Source organism: Arachis hypogaea, chromosome 6, assembly GCF_003086295.3.
Source record: "Arachis hypogaea cultivar Tifrunner chromosome 6, arahy.Tifrunner.gnm2.J5K5, whole genome shotgun sequence".
NCBI classification, from domain to species: Eukaryota; Viridiplantae; Streptophyta; class Magnoliopsida; order Fabales; family Fabaceae; genus Arachis; species Arachis hypogaea.
The window spans coordinates 108,808,320-108,830,564 of record NC_092041.1 but is presented as its reverse complement, the minus strand read 5'-3'; the positions used below and the strand labels follow the sequence as shown (position 1 = coordinate 108,830,564).

The window sequence follows — 22,245 nt, the reverse complement described above, 5'->3', positions numbered from 1 at the left end:
TCTTTTTCTCGTGTTTTTTTTTATCGTCGTTCTTTTATTGATGTTGTTGTTGCGGGTTTTTTTTCTTTTTCTCCTCCTCTTCCTAATATTTTGTAACATTATGCATTTCTTTTTTTCTTTATTTGATTTTTTTATTTTTATTCTTTTTAAGAGATTAAAATCAGAAGAATAATGAGAAGATAAAACCAAAAAAAAAATGATGAACAAGAAAAGAAGAAAAAGAAGATGATGATAATGATGAAGAATAAAAAGGAGGAGAAGTTATTTTGAGTTCGGTGCATTTTAAATTTGAATTTTGGTATATTTTGAATTTAATTTCAGTGCATTCTAGTTTTAACTTATTTTAAATTGAGTTTGTTTGTGTGTCGTCATTATTAAGAAATTTCGGTGCATGCTGTATTTAAACTGTTATACATATAAAAAGAAGACAACGATAATAACAATAACGATAGTAATGATGATAATAATGATGATGGAGGAAGATGGAGGAAGAGGAGGAGGAAGAGAAAAAAAAAGGAGGAGATCAAAGAAATTTAAATAAGAAGATGATGATGATGATGATGATGATGATGATGATGATGATGAGGAGGAGGAGGAGGAGGAGGAGGAGGAGGAGGAGGAGGAGGAGGAGGAGGAGGAGGAGGAGGAGGAGGAGGAGGAGTTATTATTTAGTATTTTTGGTGTATTTTAAATTTAGTTTCGATACATTTTATATTTAATTTCAGTGCATTCTGGTCTGAATTTATTTTAAATTGCAATATATATACGAAGAAGACGACGATGATGACAATAACGATAACGATAACGATGATGACAATAATGATGATGGAGGAGGAGGAATTGAAGAAATTCAAATGAGAAATGAAAGAGAAGGAAGAGGAGAATAGAAGTGGTGAGGTGGTAGTGATGGTAACAACAACAATAATAAAAAAAAAAAGATGAAAAAAAAATGAAGAGGAGGAGAAGAAAAAGAAGTAGCATTGAGAGTGAAGAAAAAAAGAATACAAAAAAATAAAAAAAAAACGGTCTATAAAAAAAACTGTTAAAAGACAGTTACATATAATATAATGTCGTGTTTAATAATGTGTAAATGTCAATTAAATTATACCAATTTAATTTAATTTAGTTGAATAATTAATTTAGTTGTAGAATATTATTGATATTTATTTCTATTTGAAAAGAATTACTAAACACAATATTTATTTGAGAAATAAGGACCAGACTGAATCTCTAACGTGTATGCCTGAGATAGTGACAGATGTCCACGTACAAGCTTTTTGAAACTTAAACCAGTAAATATTCAAATAGTAAATAAAAGCTTATCGAGATTTGTCATAAACTTAGGGTCTCACTTTTCAATTTTTTTTAACAGAATAAAATATAAATTTTTATTATTAATTTTATAAATATGATTAAAATTAAATATGAAAAAAAATAATAAAAAATTAAATTAAATAATTGATACTATCTCATTTTTTTACTTAGAAAATCCGCTCCCAAGTCCTTAGAACCCATCTTTTTGTATTTGTACAATGATAGAGCTGGATATTTAATTCTACGATCCTATATAATAATAACGAGGAAATGCAATATTTTTTAGGATAAATATTTATATGTAGTTATTTTTATATAAAATTAAAAATTAAAAATTATTAAATAATTTAATATATTTAATTATATTAAATTATTTAATAATTTTTAACTAATAATTTTATGTCAAAATAAATATATGTGAGTTTGTACGATTATTTAGCTATGCAAATTCATTTTCGATTCATATATATTATGCATCTTAAGAGATTTGATTTTATTTTATTTTTTATGGTATCCTTTAATTTAGTAAGTCAATGAGTAATTTATCTAAGATCTAAATTTTAAATTTAAATTTATTATTGGCCAATAAATTTAACTTATTATATAGACAAAACATTATTAAAATTCTCAATTATTGTTTAAACGAATAACTAAACTGGTTATTCGATGAACCTAAGTTAATCTTTGGTTTTCTTATCTATTGCAATCATGGTCTCTTTTTTGTTTTTTTTTTTGGGTATTTTGCAATCATGGACCCTTGATGAACCGTTATGAGGCTGCGCCCATACGAGGCCCATGAGAGCCTTTCGGGCTTGCACGAAACAAATTCTTATCAGGGGACCCAAATTGCCTTGCATAGTTGCATCTCCTCAAAATAAACAAGGTGTTTGCTACGGTACGATCCAAAATTTATACGTACCAATACGATAAAATTGTGGACAAATTAAAACACTACATGTGGATTATGTTTTCCACGTCAATAATTAATTTTTTTGGTTTTAAATATAAATCATATAAATGCTTTTACTAAATCATCCTTATTCTTTAATAAAAATAAAAAATATTTTTTATTTAATTTTATAAAAAGACTTAAATATCCTTTTTTATATTAGACAAAAATTACTCAAATTCCTTTAATTTAATCAAAATTCAATTAGCTTTAGTTTTATAATTTTAAATCTGAATCAATTTAAAAATTAAAACTAAAATACATTTCATTATTCATATACATTAAAAAATTATTTTATTTCTCATCAACCCTAATCTAATCTTTCTTATCCTTCTCATGACAAAACGAAGAACATATCTTAAAAATTTTTCATCATCATTGTATACCATCCTTCTAATAAAAAACAATCTCACCCCTAAACTCCTACCCGAACAGCAGCAGGCTATCTTCATCCTCTCCCTTCCTCGGAGCCGCGCTCCCTCTCCGTCGGTCTTCACGCATAGCAGAGCCGCTTGTGGACAGGTAATAACCGGAGAACATTTGATCACCTTAAAAGTTCTTTCGAAACTTGTGAGCATGTAATAGACTATTAGTCTTTCCCACACTTCTGCAGAAAAGAAGGTTCCGGATCCTCGAAACACCGCGTAGATTGAACCAGAAAACTGTGAATTTCCTTGGTGATCTTGTACCCTTCACCAACAAGGTAATTTATTTTTTATGATTGAATTATGTTAGTGATCAAACATCATCATATGATTATTCATATTATAATCTTTTCAATTATATTATTATGCAGTTGTACACTGGAGACCTTCAAAAGCGCATAGGCATAACAGCAGGTATCTGCATTTTGATCCAAAACAATGCAGAGAAAGGTGATGAAGCAATATACAGTTTCTACTTTGGTGACTATGGACACATTGCTGTTCAGGGTCCATACTTGACCTATGAAGACACATACCTTGCTGTCACAGGTGGTTCTGGAATCTTTGAAGGTGTTTCAGGCCAAGTCAAGCTTCATCAAATTGTGTACCCTTTTAAGATCTTTGTACACTTTAATTTCTATCTTAAGGGTATTAAGAATTTGCCAAAGGAGCTTATTGTTGAAACTATTGAGCCTAACTGTTCAGGCCTCTGATGCTGCTAAGAATCTTGAGCCACATGCTACAGTTTCTCGTTTTACTGACTGATAAACTTTAGGCTCTTATTCTTATTTTTTTTATGTTGTGGCTGGCGATAGTTATGAATAATAAGTGGGGCGGCTATGATGTAGTTGGTGGATGGTTGTTATGTATGAAAAGCTTGATCATTTGGAACTCTTTTTAATAAGAAATTTATCAGAATTGCTTTTGTTTTTAGTTAATATTTTGTTGAGGAAATTTTATATCGAAAGTTCTTCCATTTGATGTTGATAATTGTTATGTGACACTGTTGAGTTTATCTTTTGTTTATTTTGCAATTTGCATTATTATCATCATGCACCATAAGCTGCATTGTGCTCAACTGCTCTTATGCTAGAGTAACATGTTTAAGATAAAATTCATTCACTAAAAAATGTATTCTTTTATCTGAAATTTTACCCTATTGTTGAGTAAAGCAAGAGTATTTTCTCTCCATAAAAAAAAAGCACCCTTCTTCCGAGATATATAGATGTAAAATATGTCAACTAACATGAATAGTAGAATATTTTAAAATTTGGTAAAAAAATTTTAGGCAGAGTAGCACATGATTCCAATACACAGGATTGGTACAATCTGTAATGTTTTCTTTTATAGGGTAGATCAAACAAAATGGTTGTACCAATGAAACACTGCATCTGATCTGAGACCATTCACAACAGTAAAAAACCAACACTTGATGAAGTGAATCAATGACACTAGTGAAGACTGAGGAGTAGTAACACCAACAACAATAATAGAAGTGAATCAATGACACTAGTGAAGACTGAGGAGTAGTAACACCAACAACAATAATAGGCTGCTTTATGGTAAGCTTTTTTGTTCCCCTGTGTTCTGATCTGACGTATAACTCTTGAGCTTATTGTTGCCATTGATTCTCAATTCTCATCACAACATGCTCCAATCTATAAGGGAAAGATATATAATACTTTGTCATAAGTGCATGATCTACTTTATTTTGTCACCAACCCAACAATAGAATTGAAAAAAAATGCAGAATTAAATGGTAGGTGTGTTTTAAAAGATAAATAATCATAACTTGACTCATTATGTCTTTAAATAATTCTCAATGCTGATTTAATTATTACCAGACAGATAGGGGTGTGTTTTTTTGGTCAGGTGGATTGGACAACCCCATTCCTAATTCCAATCCAAATTCTTCCAGAATTTCTCAATGATCATGGTCTATTTACTCAAACATGTTGAAGATATTGGTTAAAAGAAATTTTAAGAAAAAAGCTTAATTTCTCATAGATGTCCCTCCCTGACCCCGAGGTTGTAACTTTACATTTAATTAGTAGCAAAATTCAAAGGTGGCAACACTAAGCAGGAGTGTTTGAATTGCAGTTTGATGAAAAAAGAACAATACAGGAATAGAAGACACGAAGCTAAAAGAGATGTTGCCATAATGTTGTACATCAAACAGACAATCCAAGTGCAGTTCTGATCAAGTGTACATTATGGAAAACAAAACAAGAAGGAAAACTGGTTGCCCGCACGCGAGTAGGCGACAGCGAGAGTTTCAGTCTGACAATTGAGAGAGAGACATTCTTTGAGAGAGATGTAAGAAAACCCAGAAAAGATGAAGAACACTAGAACCGTTCTTTTGAATATTTTTTGTTCTTTAGATGTGTTCTTTTTTTTGTATGAATGAACATATGAAATTAGGGTTTATGGAAGAGTATAAACATGATTGATTGTACATGAATAATCAATTAGATGTTGTTTTAAATTTAAAGTCAGTTAAATTTAAAATTTTGATTAATTTGAATGAATAGTTTTTGTCTAATATAAAAAGGATATTTAGGTCTTTTTATAAAATTAAATAGAAATATATTTTTATTTTTACTAAATTATAAGGATATTTTAGTAAAAGTATTGATATGATATATATTTTCTTTAAAAAAATAACTGCTTACGGAGATAATATAATCCACGTGGCGTTTTATTATTTATCCACGTTTTTATTATATCGGTACGTATGAATTTATCATCGTACCGTAGCAAACACCAATAAACAAATAAATGATGACGAGAAAACTACCGTCAATTAAACCAAAATTACTCTTAAGGTTGCAAAAGAATAATGAAGTGGCGTCCCAAAAAATGTTATCGATTTGTTTGAATTGTTAAAATTCTAAAGAGTTTTGTTAGTAACTATTTTAACAACATTTGTTAAGAGTTTAAACGTAAATAGCTTTATTAAAAGAGGAAGTATAAGAAGTCAATGAAGTATTTGTACAATATATATAATAGAAATTTAAGAATGTTCGATTTAGTAGGATATCAAATGTTTATTATCCTTGATAACCAGATGATTATTCTAGAAATATGGGTGTATTGTGTTTGAGAAATGAGTAGTATTTTATTTTAGATGTTTATTTTTTAACTCATATTGAGCCAAATAAATAACCAATTGTACACATTATACAAATATTTTATTGACTCCCAGATTCATTAAAAATATTAATTGACAATTAATAAAATAATTAATAAAAATTAAATAAGATAAATTTTGATTTTTTTCTAATATTATTAAAAAGATGTAAAAAATATAAAATATCATGATTCATACGTGCATGTTCTATTAATCTGTGTGCAGAGTTTATATTAATATTTAATATAAGTACAAATTATATGATATTTATTTCTACATGAATATTGCAAAAATAGATAAAAGATTAAAATATTGATATTTAAATCAATTGTTGACAAAAAAAATTAATCTTCTAGAATTTCTTTAACAATAAATGTATATAAATTTGCTTTATCTATAAAATCCTTCCTTTCTTTCCATGTTCTTCACAAATAAAATCCAAATTGTAATAAAATAATGGAACTAAGATTAATAATGGATTAATCCCATCACATTATTCTATAAAATCTGAGTTTTTGTTTTTGAGATGTGAACTCGTCATATCCAGATAACAGAGTTCATATTAATTCCCCTGGTTTCAGATCCATTTCACTCATGAATCTTACGTGAATCCAAACAGAGCCTTAGTAATCCGAAAGAAAACTCCGGAAAGAAGTACCATCTTCTTCTTCTTCTTGTCCGTACAGCAACCACGGCATTGGAGGTGGCTGATACATCCATGCATCCTCGGAGTCCACAAACACAAACTCCTTCCGGTACTCGTCCCCGGTTTCGAGCCTCGGAAGCTCAATAATCTCCGTCAGCTCGAAAGTCAACGAGGACGAGGACGGGGACGAAGAAGGTATTAATAACTCAAACTTGTCCATGTGAGCTGCCTTCGCCGCGGCAGCCTGGACGTCGCGAGGCGCCAAGGATGCCGGGCGAGGAAGGCAGTTTTCAAGGTCAGGAAAATTGAGAATGGCGGAATTTCCTTTGATGCTTAGTGCGGCCACGTCGTGAGCCCTGGCCGCCATCTCCGGTGTCGGAAATGTGCCCAGCCATATGCGCGATTTCTTGCGCGGCTCCCGGATTTCCGACACCCATTTCCCCCAGTTCCGCATCCGTACCCCTCGGTACACCGGGTGCTTGTTGTTTGAGTACGTTTTGCCCTTTAATTTCGTTGAAGACGATTGTTTTAGTGGTGGCGGCGGCAGTAGCGGCGGCGGTGATGCTGAGAAAGAAAATGATAACGAGTTTGAGGTGCTTTCAAGCTCCGAAATGGAAGCATTCATATTGTGTTTAATTGGAAGGTGCTTTTTTATTCTTAATGGATTGGGAAGAAATTAAGGTTAGGGAAATTAATTCAGAGAACTAGCTAAGTAGTGTGTACGTGCGAGTGTATTATGATGATGAATATGTGGATATAGTTGATGAGCTTTGTGCTTCGCAATGCCCATGACATCGTCATATATATATATATATACACAATACTATAAAGATTCACATATATATACAGGGACCTAGCTAGCAAGGAAATGAATTATTAAGCACCCGCATAGAAATATGGAATCATTCCATATTTGTATTTATGATAAAAATATGAATAATAGAACAAAAATATAGTGGTGGTTATATATTCATTAATATACAAATATAAATATTAAGATTAAGTAAGAGCATAAATATTTATAGAGGCATTTTAATTGATAAAAATATTTTTGAAGCGGTCCTAATCGAAAATTTATTAATATAGGAGATATTTTATTTTTATTTAAAAACTTTGAATTTAAGAAATAAAATATAAAAGAATTTCTCACGCATTTTGTTAGGTAGATAATGGCTTTTGTGAACAATGTAAATAATAAACTCTAAAATTGGCCCAATAAAATAAAAACACACTACACCCTAAATTACCCACATAAATTTTAATATTAGAATTACCATCCGCACACCTAATAAATTTAACATCCGATATATTCATTATTCACATTGTTTAATATTTTCATTGTCTACTTATATTTTTTTATATTTTTTTGTCTTTTTTTCCGGTATCTCTGTCAAACATTAGGCTAAGGTATTAAAATCCCAATTTGCATTCTCTCCGTTGTAATTTAATATATCATTTATGTACTTTTTTTTTTCTTGTATTATTAAGGGTATTGTCATTTATACTTCAAATTTGATAATTGCGACTAATTTTTGTTTTGATATTTGTACAAGGTTGCCAAAAGGTTTTGTGATGTAGAATAATTTGATTTGAAGGTTTTAATTGAGTTTCCAAGTTCGAACTGAAAGGTGACTAAGATTGAACTAACTAACAATCTCTCTGCATCTACCCATCATCATCCATGTGCTATCGTCATTCAATAATTCTGTTCTAACTTCGAATGCGTCCATCCATACTTGACTCTTAACCAATTACTTAAATTGATCAGAAATACTTCATTTCTTTTGGGAATGCGGTCCTCAATAACTCGCTATATATAACACCCATGCATCCCTCGTAATAATAAATTGATTGAAGAACCTCCACCTTCGGTGGTAGGGGGTGGAAGTGGACCAGAATATCCCATCAAATTTATGATTCAGCTCGTTTTAAGTTAGGTTCGATTTATTTTATTAAATAGGTTAAATTTAAAATTTTTATCAAATTATTAGTTAAACAAAATTAGATTATAGATTTTTTTTAGATTATAGACTTTAAAAAAAATCTATAAAATTCGTTGAACTGGCTTTTAAATTTATTTTTTGGAAATATTTTTTATTTGGACTATTAATTATTCACTCGTAATAAATCTAAAATAAAACTAAAAAATTCAATAGTCAAAAATAGTTAATATTCTAATCCTTTTTTCTTAAGAAAGAGTTTGTATTTATAGTTAGATCGTAAGTATAGTTATGATATATGACTAACGATTGATATATAAATAAATTGTGATTTATAATTATAAATTATAAAATCTAGAATGTATCTAATGTCAATTTAGATTTTTCAAAGTTTATTATTTTGAATCATAATTCACAAAATAGGTTTATTGTAAGTTTATTATCGGACTTTTAAATAGGTCGAACTCGAACTTGAAAAAAGCCCATAAAAAATAATATACCTAAATTTGGTCATATATTTATAATGCAATATAAATTGAGTGAGGCTCGTTTAAACCAAAATTCAACCGGATTCGATTATTTTTACCCCTATTCAAAAGTTATTAAATCTTTATATATATATAATACTTCTTTCAACTTTTTATATTAATTATATTATGTGTGTACACAAAAAATTAACTGCTAAATTAATCATCTTAATGAAATATATATTAAAAGTTAGTTACTCCAAAAGGGAAAATTACCTCATACTTGTAAAGATACTTAGACTATCATACTCATAATTTTAAGCAATATGTACGAAACATTATACTTCATATTCAATGCATGCTTTCAGTTAAATTAAATATAAAATAAAGAATATGTATTAATAATAAAGACTCTTTTAATACGAAATGAGTTATAGTTCAAATGACATATATTTTATATTCATTCTCTTATATTCACCTAAAAAATTGTATATTCGAACTTTTTTATCTTTAGTAAAAAAAAAATAAAGACTCTCCTAATATGCATACAATTTGAAGTTCAATAAACAACAACAACAAAGTCTTGTCCCACTAAGTGGGGTCGGCAATTTGAAGTTCAATAAACATGTAGAGTAATTTCTTTTCATGATATTCTCCGTCCTATGTTATTATCTATTTTGAAGAGTAAATTATTACTTTTATTATGGAAGATTTGAAATGCTAACAATTTTAATTATAAAAAATATAAAATTTATTCTTCTTAAAAAATTCAGTTAGTTTGACAAAATTATATAAAAAAATGAATAATTAAGTATTTTTATCGAACATTTTTAAACCAATCAAATCTTTAACGAATATCGAGTTTGTTTATATCTTTTGTTAATTACGAGAATTGCCAAATATATTAAACAATAGATTTGAAGTGGTTGATACATTTTTTTACTATTGATTTTGAGATCAAATCTTAATATGAGAAAATTAGTACTTGAAAAGTCATATATACCCCTGTAATTTAAAATCTCAAATATTTGAATAAAATGATCTCTAACGAAGAATATCCATAATATTTTATAAAAGAAAAAAGACTGCTCTTTAGTAATTAATAATATATGACAAGACCAACTAAGGCATGCATGTGAGTGCTTTTAAAACCTAGATTATAAGAGCCAGCAATGATTTAGGTATTTGGACCCTCTTTGATATCTTCCCTTTTGTAATTCCAAATATATATTATTTGCCACTCCTAATAGGGGCAATGATCTCTTTATATGTTTGTTTCCTCTTCATTTTTAGAACTTTAAAATACTAGTCTTCGAGCTACATTATTGGTTAAATTATTCAAGGACAATCGTCCAAAGTATATTTGGCACTTTTAACTTGTATTGATTTCTGTTTTTTATATTTCTTGATTGTTGATGGATGCTCATCAAATTTAATTTAAAATGAATAATAATGCAGTAGATATTATGAGAAAACTTTAAGCTAAGGAATAATAATTTTATAGACGTAAGACTAGAGAAAAAGAAAAGCTATGACAATCAACAAATGGACAAATAAAACCAACCGAAATTAACAAAATAAACTGAACCTTATACAAGTTTTATCTTATTAAAAAAAATCTTATTCTAATCGAGGAAAAACAACTATATATATATATATATAATGTCATCACTTTTTTAAAGATATTTAAATTTTTGTATTTTTTTTCCATTATTCTTTTGTTTGTCAGAATCATATCCTAAAACTTACCATACCCATAAAAAAAATTATTTGAAATGCAGTATTGTTACTGACCTTTTGAAATTCTTAATATCTACGAATCTTTCTCATAATATTTTTAGAATATATACAACCATATGTAAACTCAGCTCAGCACGCATTATTATAAGAATAATATTATACTACTAACAAAATTTAGAAATAATATTTATATTGATCTCTGAAGTTATATTTGTGTCTTAATTTAATTTTTAAAATTTTGATTTACTCAATTTAATTTTTTAATTTAGTATTCGTAATTTACGTTAGTCTTTATCTTTATTTTTGTTACAGAACCGTTAATTATATGTTGAAATAGACCAACGACTACCCATTAGATTTCTTAATAATTATTTGAAGTGACAGTTAAAACTTTTTCTTATCTCAATTTACTTTTTACGGCAATTTATTTAAAACTCTACTCCTAAGTTTACTTAAAAATTTTAAAGACTTTTTAGAGAATAAATTGAAATAAAATGTTTTAAATGCTATGTTAAATAATTATTAAGGAGTCTAATGTAACAGTTGTCAATCTATTTTAATATGTTGTTAATGATTTTGTGAATTACGAATATCAAATTAGATCAAATTGAATAAATTAAAATTTTGAGAATTAAATTTAGATGTGAACTTCAAGAGCAATTTGAATATTAATTTCAAAATTTATTATTTAATAAATAAAAATATTTTTTATTAAATTCTAAATCTAATAGTATAATGATAACGTATTAATTCAAAGTATTAGCTAATATAAAAGTGTTACCTCCTATCATTTCTCTCCTCATAAATCATAAGATTGTATGGAGATCCAAACTCAAGCACAAAAGCGAAATACCTAACACCCAATTATTCCTCTTTTATATATATTTACCCTTAATACCTAACATTCATCTGTTAAAGTTTTTATTCTAATTGTGGCCTAAATTGTTAATATAAAAATTAGTTTGAGTAGATTTGTAATTATTTATTAATTATATTGACAGTTAATTTATTTTATAATAAAAAAAATATAACTGTTTATCATCAATTTTATAAAATTTAGGTTTTTAATTTTGATCATAAAACAACAAAAAATATACTTTAATTCTATTTGACTCTGTGATTCAAAAATTAAAAACTTTAAATTAAATAAAAAAATTTATTGTTAATAATTAAAAGTACGCAAATTACTAATTTTATAAAATATCTAACATTATCAGCAACTATATACACATTTATTTTGTTTTACCATCATAATACATATAATACTCATTTTATAACCTTTAAATTTCGATTTGTTTACAATACTTAAACTCCTTTATTCCACACGCTTGAATCTTACAATTTTTTTCCCCACAAATTAAATATCTATGATATTCAAAAGTTAATGAAGACACTTTAACAAAACCAATATACAACAAAACTGATCATACCAAATCTGCGCTCGTGTTACCTTGTCCAAATTAATGAATTATGCTGTTCTTGCCACGTGTGAATTATATATTATCAGCAGAGGACGGAACTAAAAATTCTGTTTAAGGAGACCAACATTAAAATTGTAATTTAAAAGAGGCAAAAAAAAATTAAGGAACCAAACTAAATTAAGAATTTTATGATCGTCTTTGTTTATAGGCATAAGACATTGAAATAAGATTATAGAAATATAAAATTATATTTAATAAATAAGATAAAAATAAAAAAAATTGTTTAAAAATATTAAACTAATATATTTTGTGTCATTTGAGATACAGAGATAAGAAATATAATTTATTTTTTATTATTTTTCAATTTTTTATATAAAAAAATGAAATTAAATTAAATTTTTATAATTTATTTTAATTTATTACCAAACAAAATATAAAAACGTTACTTTTTATATTTTTATCTTTTGTATCTTGTTTTCAATGTCTTATTTTATCTTATTTTTAAAATTAAATGAAACCTATGTGTAAAAAATATTAGTTGGCATAGGCTATTGCCCCCTATTCATATACAAAGTTCTACCCCTGATTATATTAGCCATGCATTTAACTCTAATAAGAAATGTTAAGATTAGTTAACACCTTTTATTATAATTAACTAACATTTTTTGCTAAGACTATTTTTTTGAGAAATGTTAAAAAAAATATATTTTTTAGTAATATTATTTAACATTTTAGACCAACACCTTATTTTTATACTATTAGAATTTAAGATTTAAAATTTAAAATTTAGAATTTAAGATTTAACCAACACCATATTTTTTAGATATTACGCACAAAAATATATTTATTAGACAAATATTGATTTAAAAGGATAAATTTTATTGTTTATGTAGCATTATTCTATTTTTATACTATTAAGATTTCAAATTTAAGTTTTAAGATTTAAATAAGTCTATATTTTTTAGATATTACGTATAACAAATATTTTTATTGATAAAATATTAATCTAAAATAATAATTTTTTTTCTTATAACATTACTCAAGTCTAATAATGGACTAATCCGACACTGCCACACACATCAAAGTGACATTGCTATATCGAATTTTCCAAAGGCCCCATGCTTTCACTATTATATGTCAAGATTTGACACATTACATTACAAGCCCTTGCATAATAATTTACAAGTGCCAATTATTTATTATGATTCAAGTAAGTTTCGAAAAAAAGGCAGTGCTTTGAAGTAAATAACTAGGAAAATTAATTTTTGTCCTTATGGTGGTTGTTCTTTATGTACATTTATATTCATTCATTAGTTTGTAGCCTTTAGGGTACATATATATGGCTACTACTTTTGAGAAGAGGTTCAAATTGCACGTATCAAACGAGCTGTTGTCTCTTGATTGATACCTATTTCGACCCATAAAATGAATTTCCCAATTTACGCTATATGTTTTCTTTTCTTATCTTATTCTCCCTTACAATCTCTTCTTCAATAACATAGGGATTAATTTTTTATTGCCATTTGGAAGAAAAAAAATATTTGATGGGTGAAACAATTAATTTAAAATAAAAATAATACATGTATATAAAAAATTAGTCATAAAATCATATATAATTTGTATGGGTTAGGTATGATTTTGGTTCTTAAGGTATAGACAAAAAAAATTTTCGTGTATAATCTTTTTTTCATATAAAATCGTCCCTAAGATTTAAAATCAAATTTTAAAATCGTTCTTTTTACTTAAATATTAAAATTTTGGACCAAATTATCCATAACAAAAAAATTATAAAATAAAAAAAGAAAAAAATAAGAGAAAGAGAGTGTTTCTGCTCCTGTGAAAGGGAAAAAAGAAAAAGAAAAAAAAAGATAGAAGAAGAAAAAGTTGTCCACAATCTATCTCTGTTTTCACTTCTGTCGCTACTTCTGTATAATTTTAATCTCTAAAGTAAAGACAATTTTAAAATCAAATTAAATGCTACGGATGATTTTGTATAAAAAAAAAGGTTAAAAATAATTTTTTTTTTACTTATACTTTAAAAACTAAAATTGTAATTAATTCTAATTTGTGTTGTTTCATATATTTTGTATTTTAATATATATTATTATAAATAATTTAATTGTTTGATAACTGATTATATATACATATATATAATTGAATCAAAATTCTTAAAACTTTGTTATGTTTAAAGTGAAAAGTAAAGCTTCTTGAAATGGGATGTGGCACCGTTTGTATTAGTAAGACTCATAGGATCCATCTAATCAGTGTACAAAAGTAGTGCAACTCTTGGAATTGACAGATTGAACAAGAGTTTTAGATAAGAAAACGATTAAGCACTATTAATGCTGAGACATGTGGGCCATGTAAAAGGAATGGATCTTGTCAAAGGCCCTATATATGGCCATTCCATTTAACATCATCGGTTGGTGAATGAATTAGGAATATTATTAGGATGGTCATCATGATACCTTTTTTTTTTTTAATTTAAGTTGATAAAATAAAATATTTTATTTTTAATAATTTTTCTGACAATATTTTTTGAATTTATTTAAATTTTGTATAAATATCTTTTTTTCTATTTATTTTGTTCCTTTTTTTTTGTAAAAATTTAATAATAATTAAATTCTAGACTTTTTTATTATAAAAATTTTGATATCATATCATAATGTCACTTTAATATTTTTTTAAAAAATTAAACTAATAAAAAAGTATATAATATATTTATAACAAAAAACTTTGTATTATTTGAGTGAGTAGCTCTTTAGGTGAATGCCATCGAAGGCCAGAAGAAAAATTCTTAAGGCCCAATGACGAAAATTATTATTATTATTATTATTATTATTATTATTATTATTATTGCAAATTCATCATGTTTCGTTTACAAATGCTCCAGGGTTGTAGTTTTGAATTAAGAATGAAATATGGTGAATTTTTAAATGAAATAGAGTTTATTTTATCGTAGAAAATAATATGATTTGGGATAGTAGTCTTTTGGTTAATATTTGAATAAAGTTTGACCAATTAAAAAACCAAAATTCACATTGGCTTCTGTTTTCATTGATTTGTGAATATATTTTAAAGCGATATTATATGATGAATAAAATTTATTATTTTTATTAATATTTGGTTAATATATTTTTATATTAAATTTTAATTTTAAATTCTAATAGTATAAAAATAAAATATGACTCAAAATATTAGTTAATATTAATAAAAAATATTGGTCATAACAATTTTTTATTTGGCTTTTGATAGTATTTTTCATTTTTAGTCTACGAGGTTAAAAAATTAATTTTTCATAAATTTAAGTTTTATTTAAAAATTTGTTGCTAATCAATAGATTAATATATATATACAAAGTGAGATTTAAATTCCGGCCAAAACTTTAAATATTTCCTATCATAAAATAATATTTTTATACTTTATGATAAAATATAAAAAAGGTTAAGAAATCAATTTGAGTTGGTCAAATAATTAATTATTTTCTATCATAAAATAATATTTCTGTACTTTATAATAAAATATAGAGAAAGGTTAAAAAATCAATTTGAGTTGATCAATTAGTTAATTAGTAAGTTTGGACTGAGTATTTTATTCTCAAATTGAATGATTCAATAAAAAAATAAAAGTTAAAATATCTAAATTTAAGTTTAAATCTTACTAATCAGTGTTCTAAAATACCTTTTGGTTTGTGGTACTCATCTAAGGCTACCCTACATATATAACATGCCATGTGAAATCATACTTAATTATAAAGATTAAAATATTAAAATTAAATTAAAAAATAAATGTGTTTTACAATATAATACAAACATATTACCTTTGATATCAATATTCCATTATTCTTAAATAAGTATCAACTTTTAAAATTTTATTTTTATTCAAATAAATGTATACTTAAAAAATAATATAATATTTATTTTTTCTTTCCAGTGATATCCCAAATTTTTACGGGGGTGTGTGACAAAGTAGTTGAAAAATTTATCATAAAATTATTTATTTTAAAAATTTAAATTAATAAGAGAAAATAATATTTATAGTTATATTTTTAATATTTTTTTAAAATAAGAGCCTTTTTTATTTAGATTTTTTTTATTTTTTACATAAGTATTTTTTTTCTTTTATTTGTCTTATGTTTTTTTCTCTTTTATTTTTAGAATTTACGAATAATTAAACTCTAGATCTTTTGAATATAGAATTTTAATACCATATTATTACAAGTAAGTATTATAATTTTAACTTCAGATAGACTATACGCACAAACTTTGAAGTGACCGTGGTTAATATTATTTGATAGTTCTTTTAAGACCTTCTAAAATTGCATCAATGTGTTCATCTTGAATAAGAGGATTACCTAATGTAGCTAAAGAATCTACTATGACTTTGATATTGGAAATATAATCTGTAGCTGTAAGACCATTTTTTTTATGATCTTTAATTGTGCTTTCAATTGTTTGATTTTGTACTTTGCTGATTTTGAAAAGTAATCTTCAATTTTTTCTTAAATTTCGTAGCTGTAATTGCATCCCACCATCTTATATTTAAAGATTAAATTGATTGAAGCAAAAAGTTAAGAAACCAGATTGTCCTGTGCCCAATTCTGGTACTATTGAGTCTCAATCTCAACTGTTTGATTTTTAGGAGTGTCAAATTGAGATGGAATACGATCAGAATACAAGTGGTCTTCAAAACTATAAGAAAAATGGTGAATATCATTAGATTTACTATCAAAATTAGCGTCGGATGTTGGCGGCGAATTTATTGACAGATATGGCAATAAATTCGTCAGATTAGATTTTTCGACGGTAAATTCGCCGATAATATTTGAAGGAAAAAAGAAAATTCACGCAAGCATTACCGTCGGATTTATCCACTGGTAAAGCTCAACTAATAGAACGCTGCGTTTTGGTCATACACAATGTATTACCGGCGGACAAATCCGACGGTAAACTTGATCTAATTCAAAATGGGCGGTCCTCTCTCCTCACTTTCGAGAACACTCTTTTCTCTCTTCCATTCTCCTTTCTCTTCTCTGTTCCCTGCAACTACCTCCGGCACATTACAAGAAATATTAGTTTTGGCGACTAACTTTTAGCGGCAATAGTTTAATGACTGCTATTTATTTTATTTAAATTGTGTTTTTATGGCAATTATATATTTACCACTAATACTATATATTATAATGGCAATTATTATTATTGCCACTAAAAAATATATAAAAAATACTTTTAGTTAAAAACTTTTAGTGGCCATAGTATTATGGCTACTAGTATTCTCAGTAAAACATTTTTTTCATAACAATGAGCCAATTAACATACGGGAGGAGAGATTGCGTGAAACAGAGATAGCAGAGAGAGTTCATCGCCGAAACTCTAAGCTCATCGCCATCGGTATCGCCGTTGCAGTGCCAAAGGCTTCTGGAATCGAGCAAAGTCTCCTCTTTCACCTCTGAGATCGAGAGAAAGCGCTTTTTTCGTCAACACATCTCCTCCGCGAATGACTCCTTGGACTTCATTTCCATCCGATCTGCCTCAGATCCACATCTCATCGTTTATTCGTCTCAGATCTACGTCGCCAAGGTCTTCCAGCCACCGTTGCTGCTGTAATACCCTAACTATCAAAGTGTCACGCTTCCGGCTGCGCCACTCTAATAGCTCGAGTATTACGATGACTCTTCTAATATCTAATACTAAAATATGAGTCTGTTTAAAATTTAAAACTGCAAAACCCTTTCTAAACACTTTTTCGTTGAAAACATAAACATACATGTGCATACAAACCAGATACAATACCATAAGACATATATATATATATATATATATATATATATATATATATATAGTTTACAAACATACATCTCATAAATTACCTATCCCTCTTACAAATTTAATAAAGATAAATGCGAGGAAAAATAATAACTAAGATAATACAAAGATACTGAATAAACAGAAAAAGGAATATAACTCTCCTGAAGCTTCGTCATCCATATCCTGAAAAGGGATAACCTGTAGGAGAGTGAGAACGTCGTCCTCACTTGTACTCACTATAGGATTACAGAAATTGCTATAACAAGATACGTAAAATAAAAACTATTTTTAGAGTACAGTGATCATTGCTCGTCTAATGAGTCTTTCAAAAAACCTTGGGTATACATCCGAAATCCAGAAAATTCCTTTTTTGAAGACTTGGTAAATTTCTCAAATGATTTAAAACAAAACCTTTTTACTTTCTTGTAAAATTTGAAAGATTTTTCCTAGATAGTATGAATGACCAACATGTCCCAAACATAGCTTCTACGAAGTCTATGTTGTAAGAGTTTGATTTTTCATACTTTTCTAGACCACAACCATGAAAGCAGTTACCTATGCGGTATAAATGACCATCCCGTTCCAAACATAGGTTCATTAAGTCTATGCTGAACCGGTCAGATACTTTATACAAAACTAGGGCTCAATATACCAATCACGGCCTCAAACCCATCCAATCCAATACGGCCCCCGGCCCAAACAACTCAATCAACAACCAATTCATCACAAATCAACCAATCAATCACAATCATAAATAATGTAGTTCAAACACAATCAATAGCAATTACAACAAATACAACAGTTAGCAATTAGCATAAATATTCAAATAGACAAACCAATTACAATATGCACACCCAAACAATGTCACATAAATGCAAATAATGAATGTCTGCCCTACTGTCTGTGATATCACATTGTCGGTTCAATTGCCAATCTGACACATCTCCATGAAGACGTCGCCCTTTGGAATCATGGTGTGGGAACCCCCGAGATATAGTGCTCGGATCACTATCCAGGGTTTTGCGCCTGTACGCTCTGATGATCCGAAGGGATGCGAGCGGGATTGATAGCGAGAATTGTTATCGGTCTAGATTTTCTCTTGTAGAAATAAGAACTTCGTTGTAAGTATAACTCCAAACCAACAAACAACTCTCGCATCAAATTAAATTTGGTTTTGTCACAAGTACAAACCCCAAATAAGAATTAACCGAAGTATTTAAACTCCGGGTCGTCTCACAAGGAATTGCAATGAATTGCTCAATTATTGGCTATGAAGAACAAGGGGTTTGATTTTTTTATTTTGGTAAGAAATTAAATGACAAGAAAAATAGGTAGCCATAAACCGTACTTGGTCACCACGTTTTTTGAAAAAAAAAATCTCTAAACATAACCCCCCATGCCTAGCACGGTTTATGCATAGAGAAGTATAAATACATAATCCGTGGATAGTCATCACGGATAGCATTTGTGCCAAACCAAAATTGTTGCACCTTGGTGGTTGAGAGAGTTTGAGGGAGAGGTTTGAAGATTTTGGTGACATTTGGGTGGTGGAGCCATGGACGACGAAGCTCGCATGTACCGGTTATATTAAATTATTAATTGTAGTTACACTTAAAAAATGAATAATACTTTAAAAATAACTAAAAAAATTCAAAAATATTTTGTGAGTCAACATGTACATAAAATATTATATGAAAATAAGTATAAACATCAGGATAGTCAATAAATAATTACCAAAGAATAAAAAGAGTAAAAAATAATTGTAAATTTTAAGAGTTGAAATAGTAAAAAGAATAATATCAATTAAATAATATTATAAATAAAAAATTTAATTTATTATTTTATAATATCATTTTTAAAAAAATGCATATATGCATATAATGAATTCTCTATTTATGTTTGTTAAAAGTTGAGACCGAATTGCAAGTTAGAGTATAGTACAGTATATCACAGAGTACGTAGTGAGTATTAAACTTGTTCGGTAAGTCGGGTACCAGACGGTTCGGAGTAGTCCTCGCGTGGATAGCTGGGGCTTGGTCTGGAAATGGGTCGCGAGGGCGAGACGGGGAAGCCAATGTTCCGAGCTCTCGACGAGGAGGGGGTGTCACCTGCAATGACACTCCGACGCTTAAGTTAGTCGAATGTGCAAGCAAAAAAGAGGGTAAGATAGTGTGTGACGTACCGTAGGGGGAAGGGCAGCACCTTTCCCATATATACCATGTCAGAGGTGGGCCCATTAAGGGCAGGCCCACCTTCCTTGATGCCTCCTTTCCACAGCTGTAATGCAGCTGTCAGGGACACGTGTCCGGGTAGGTGATCAAGTATCTCGTCCCTATCCGTCTGGGTCGGGTGGTACTCGGGTCGGTCCGAACCGCTGGTGGTTTGGGCCAGGCCGTAACAGTGCCCCCAACGCGCTAGCAATGGTCGTGAAGGAGATTGGTAGCGCGTTATTTCTGATTCCGTGTGTTGTCGACAGGTTGGCCACCCGTGAGGGGGACATGCCTCTTGCGCGCGGGTCTGTTTGTTTTTTAGGTGACCGTTCGTCGCCTCGTTCCTCGTGTAGAGCATTAAATGCTCATAATGGGTTGGAAAATCCTGTATGCAAAGACCATTTTTCCCCTAGGCCTTTCGCGCTCCCTTTACGGTAGTTTTAAACAGTTTTACATTGGTTTTCCTTTCCCACTCTTGCTTCTCTAATCTCCTCCTTCTGCATTCCCTATTATTCAAAGACTTATTCCGGCATTCTTGTGCGTCCCTTTCTTTTCCAAGTTTTTGCAATCAATCCAGGTAATCATCGATTCCTTCTCTCTCATGCTTCAATGCTTTCTTGCATGTTTGCTGTATTTGCTTGCTGCTTGTTGCTTGGTTTTTGTAAGATAGATACCTTTTTAATGTCAAGTAGGTGCGTTAGGGGGGTTACCATTCTGGAATAGGCTTTGTTTGGTTTTGACTTCAGGCATGCTTAGTTTGAGTTGTAGGATAGGTGAAGTGTAGTTTTTGGGTTTTTTCGAGCTCCCGACCTCATAGACTAATCGAGTGGTGCCCTCACTGTAGGTATGCCTCGTGTTGTCGCCCGGGCTTCTACCTCTGACGTGGGTTATAACCCGTACGCTTGGGTGGTTTCCGACCTCAGGGATTCCCCAAACCAGATGGGTGAGAATGAGCTCACCGAGTTCCGTCAGGCCAAGTACCTATGTGGGGGTACTGACGAGGAGGCCAATTATGACGTCTACGTTCCTGCTCCTTATGAGCGGTTATACGAGCTCAACTTCTATGCTCCCCGAGTTGCTGACTGGATTTGGTTCTACAAAGTCATATTCACCCAGGTGGGGGTTCGCATCCCTTTTTCTGCCTTTCAAATGGGGCTTCTTAGTCGAATTTCCATGGCGCTGTCACAGCTGCATCCGAACAGTTGGGCGTCAATCCGCTGTTTCGAGATGGTATGCGAGTATTTGGAGCTGCCGGTGTCCGTTGACGTCTTCCTTTTCTTCTTTAACCTTACGAACCCTTCCAAGGAAGGGAAGGCGAGGAAGGGGCTTATGTCTTTCTGAACTGCCCAGGGGCGGAGGATATTCGGCTTGTTCGAGGACTCTTACCATGGGTTCAAGGACAAGTATTTTAAGGTTCGACCAGTTAAGGGTCATCATCCTTTTTGGTTATCGTTGGAGGGAGAACGCCTCATCCTGACGTATTGGAGTTTTGGGGTGGGGTCCAATACTTTTATCAAAGTTACTTACAAGGGGATGTCGGCTGTAGATCGAAAAATAGCCGACGTATTGTGGGCTATTTTCGGGAGAAACCATGTGAATCCCCACCTTTTCATGGGTAGTCGAGAGGTCGTCCGGGATTATATTTGTGAGTCGATTACGTCACTATTATTTTTTTGCATGGTTGCTTGTTTTGTCTTAGTGTGCTAATTACTGACTAACTTGTTCATTTCTTGTTTGCAGTGGGATGTCTGCCGAAGTGACCGGTCTTGAGAACTTGTACAAGACTTTCTTGGAGGAAGATGTTGGGGAGAAGGCCTCAAAGCAAACAGTGGTGCCTCCCGGGAACGAGGGGGTGCAAGCGGCGCCCACACCTCCTGACGTCGTCATGTCAGATAAGCTTGTCAGTGCAACGCGTGATTCCTCTGTTCTCGAAGAAGTGGCTGGCACCGGGCACTTGTCTTCCGCTCAACAGGCTGAGGATGAGGAGTTAAGGGTCATTCCGACACCAAAGAGGCAAAGGTCGCACTCTAGTCCCGAGGGGATCCTTACCGTAATGGAAAGAAACTTCGATGCCGGGACATTTATAGACTCCCAATTGCTTCCGGACACGGAGGAACATTTCCATGGTACCGACCTGTCGGGGCAAGCACGATGGATGTATCACACTCTCCTTCGCGGTGCGGCCATAGCCTGTAA

At 30.0% G+C, this 22,245-nt stretch overlaps 1 protein-coding gene and 1 pseudogene across 1 annotated transcript; one reads left to right on the top strand and one right to left on the bottom strand.

Moving 5' to 3' along the window:
* The first annotated feature begins 2,589 nt into the window (after positions 1-2,589).
* LOC112755571 (allene oxide cyclase, chloroplastic-like) lies at positions 2,590-3,621 on the top strand (annotated as a pseudogene).
* A 2,666-nt stretch (positions 3,622-6,287) lies between these two features.
* On the bottom strand, positions 6,288-7,242 carry LOC112755572 (ethylene-responsive transcription factor TINY). Its single transcript, XM_025803752.3, has one exon. The coding sequence runs from the start codon at positions 7,087-7,089 to the stop codon at positions 6,442-6,444; it is 648 nt and encodes a 215-aa protein (XP_025659537.1). The 5' UTR covers positions 7,090-7,242; the 3' UTR covers positions 6,288-6,441.
* Between the last annotated feature and the right edge of the window lie 15,003 nt (positions 7,243-22,245).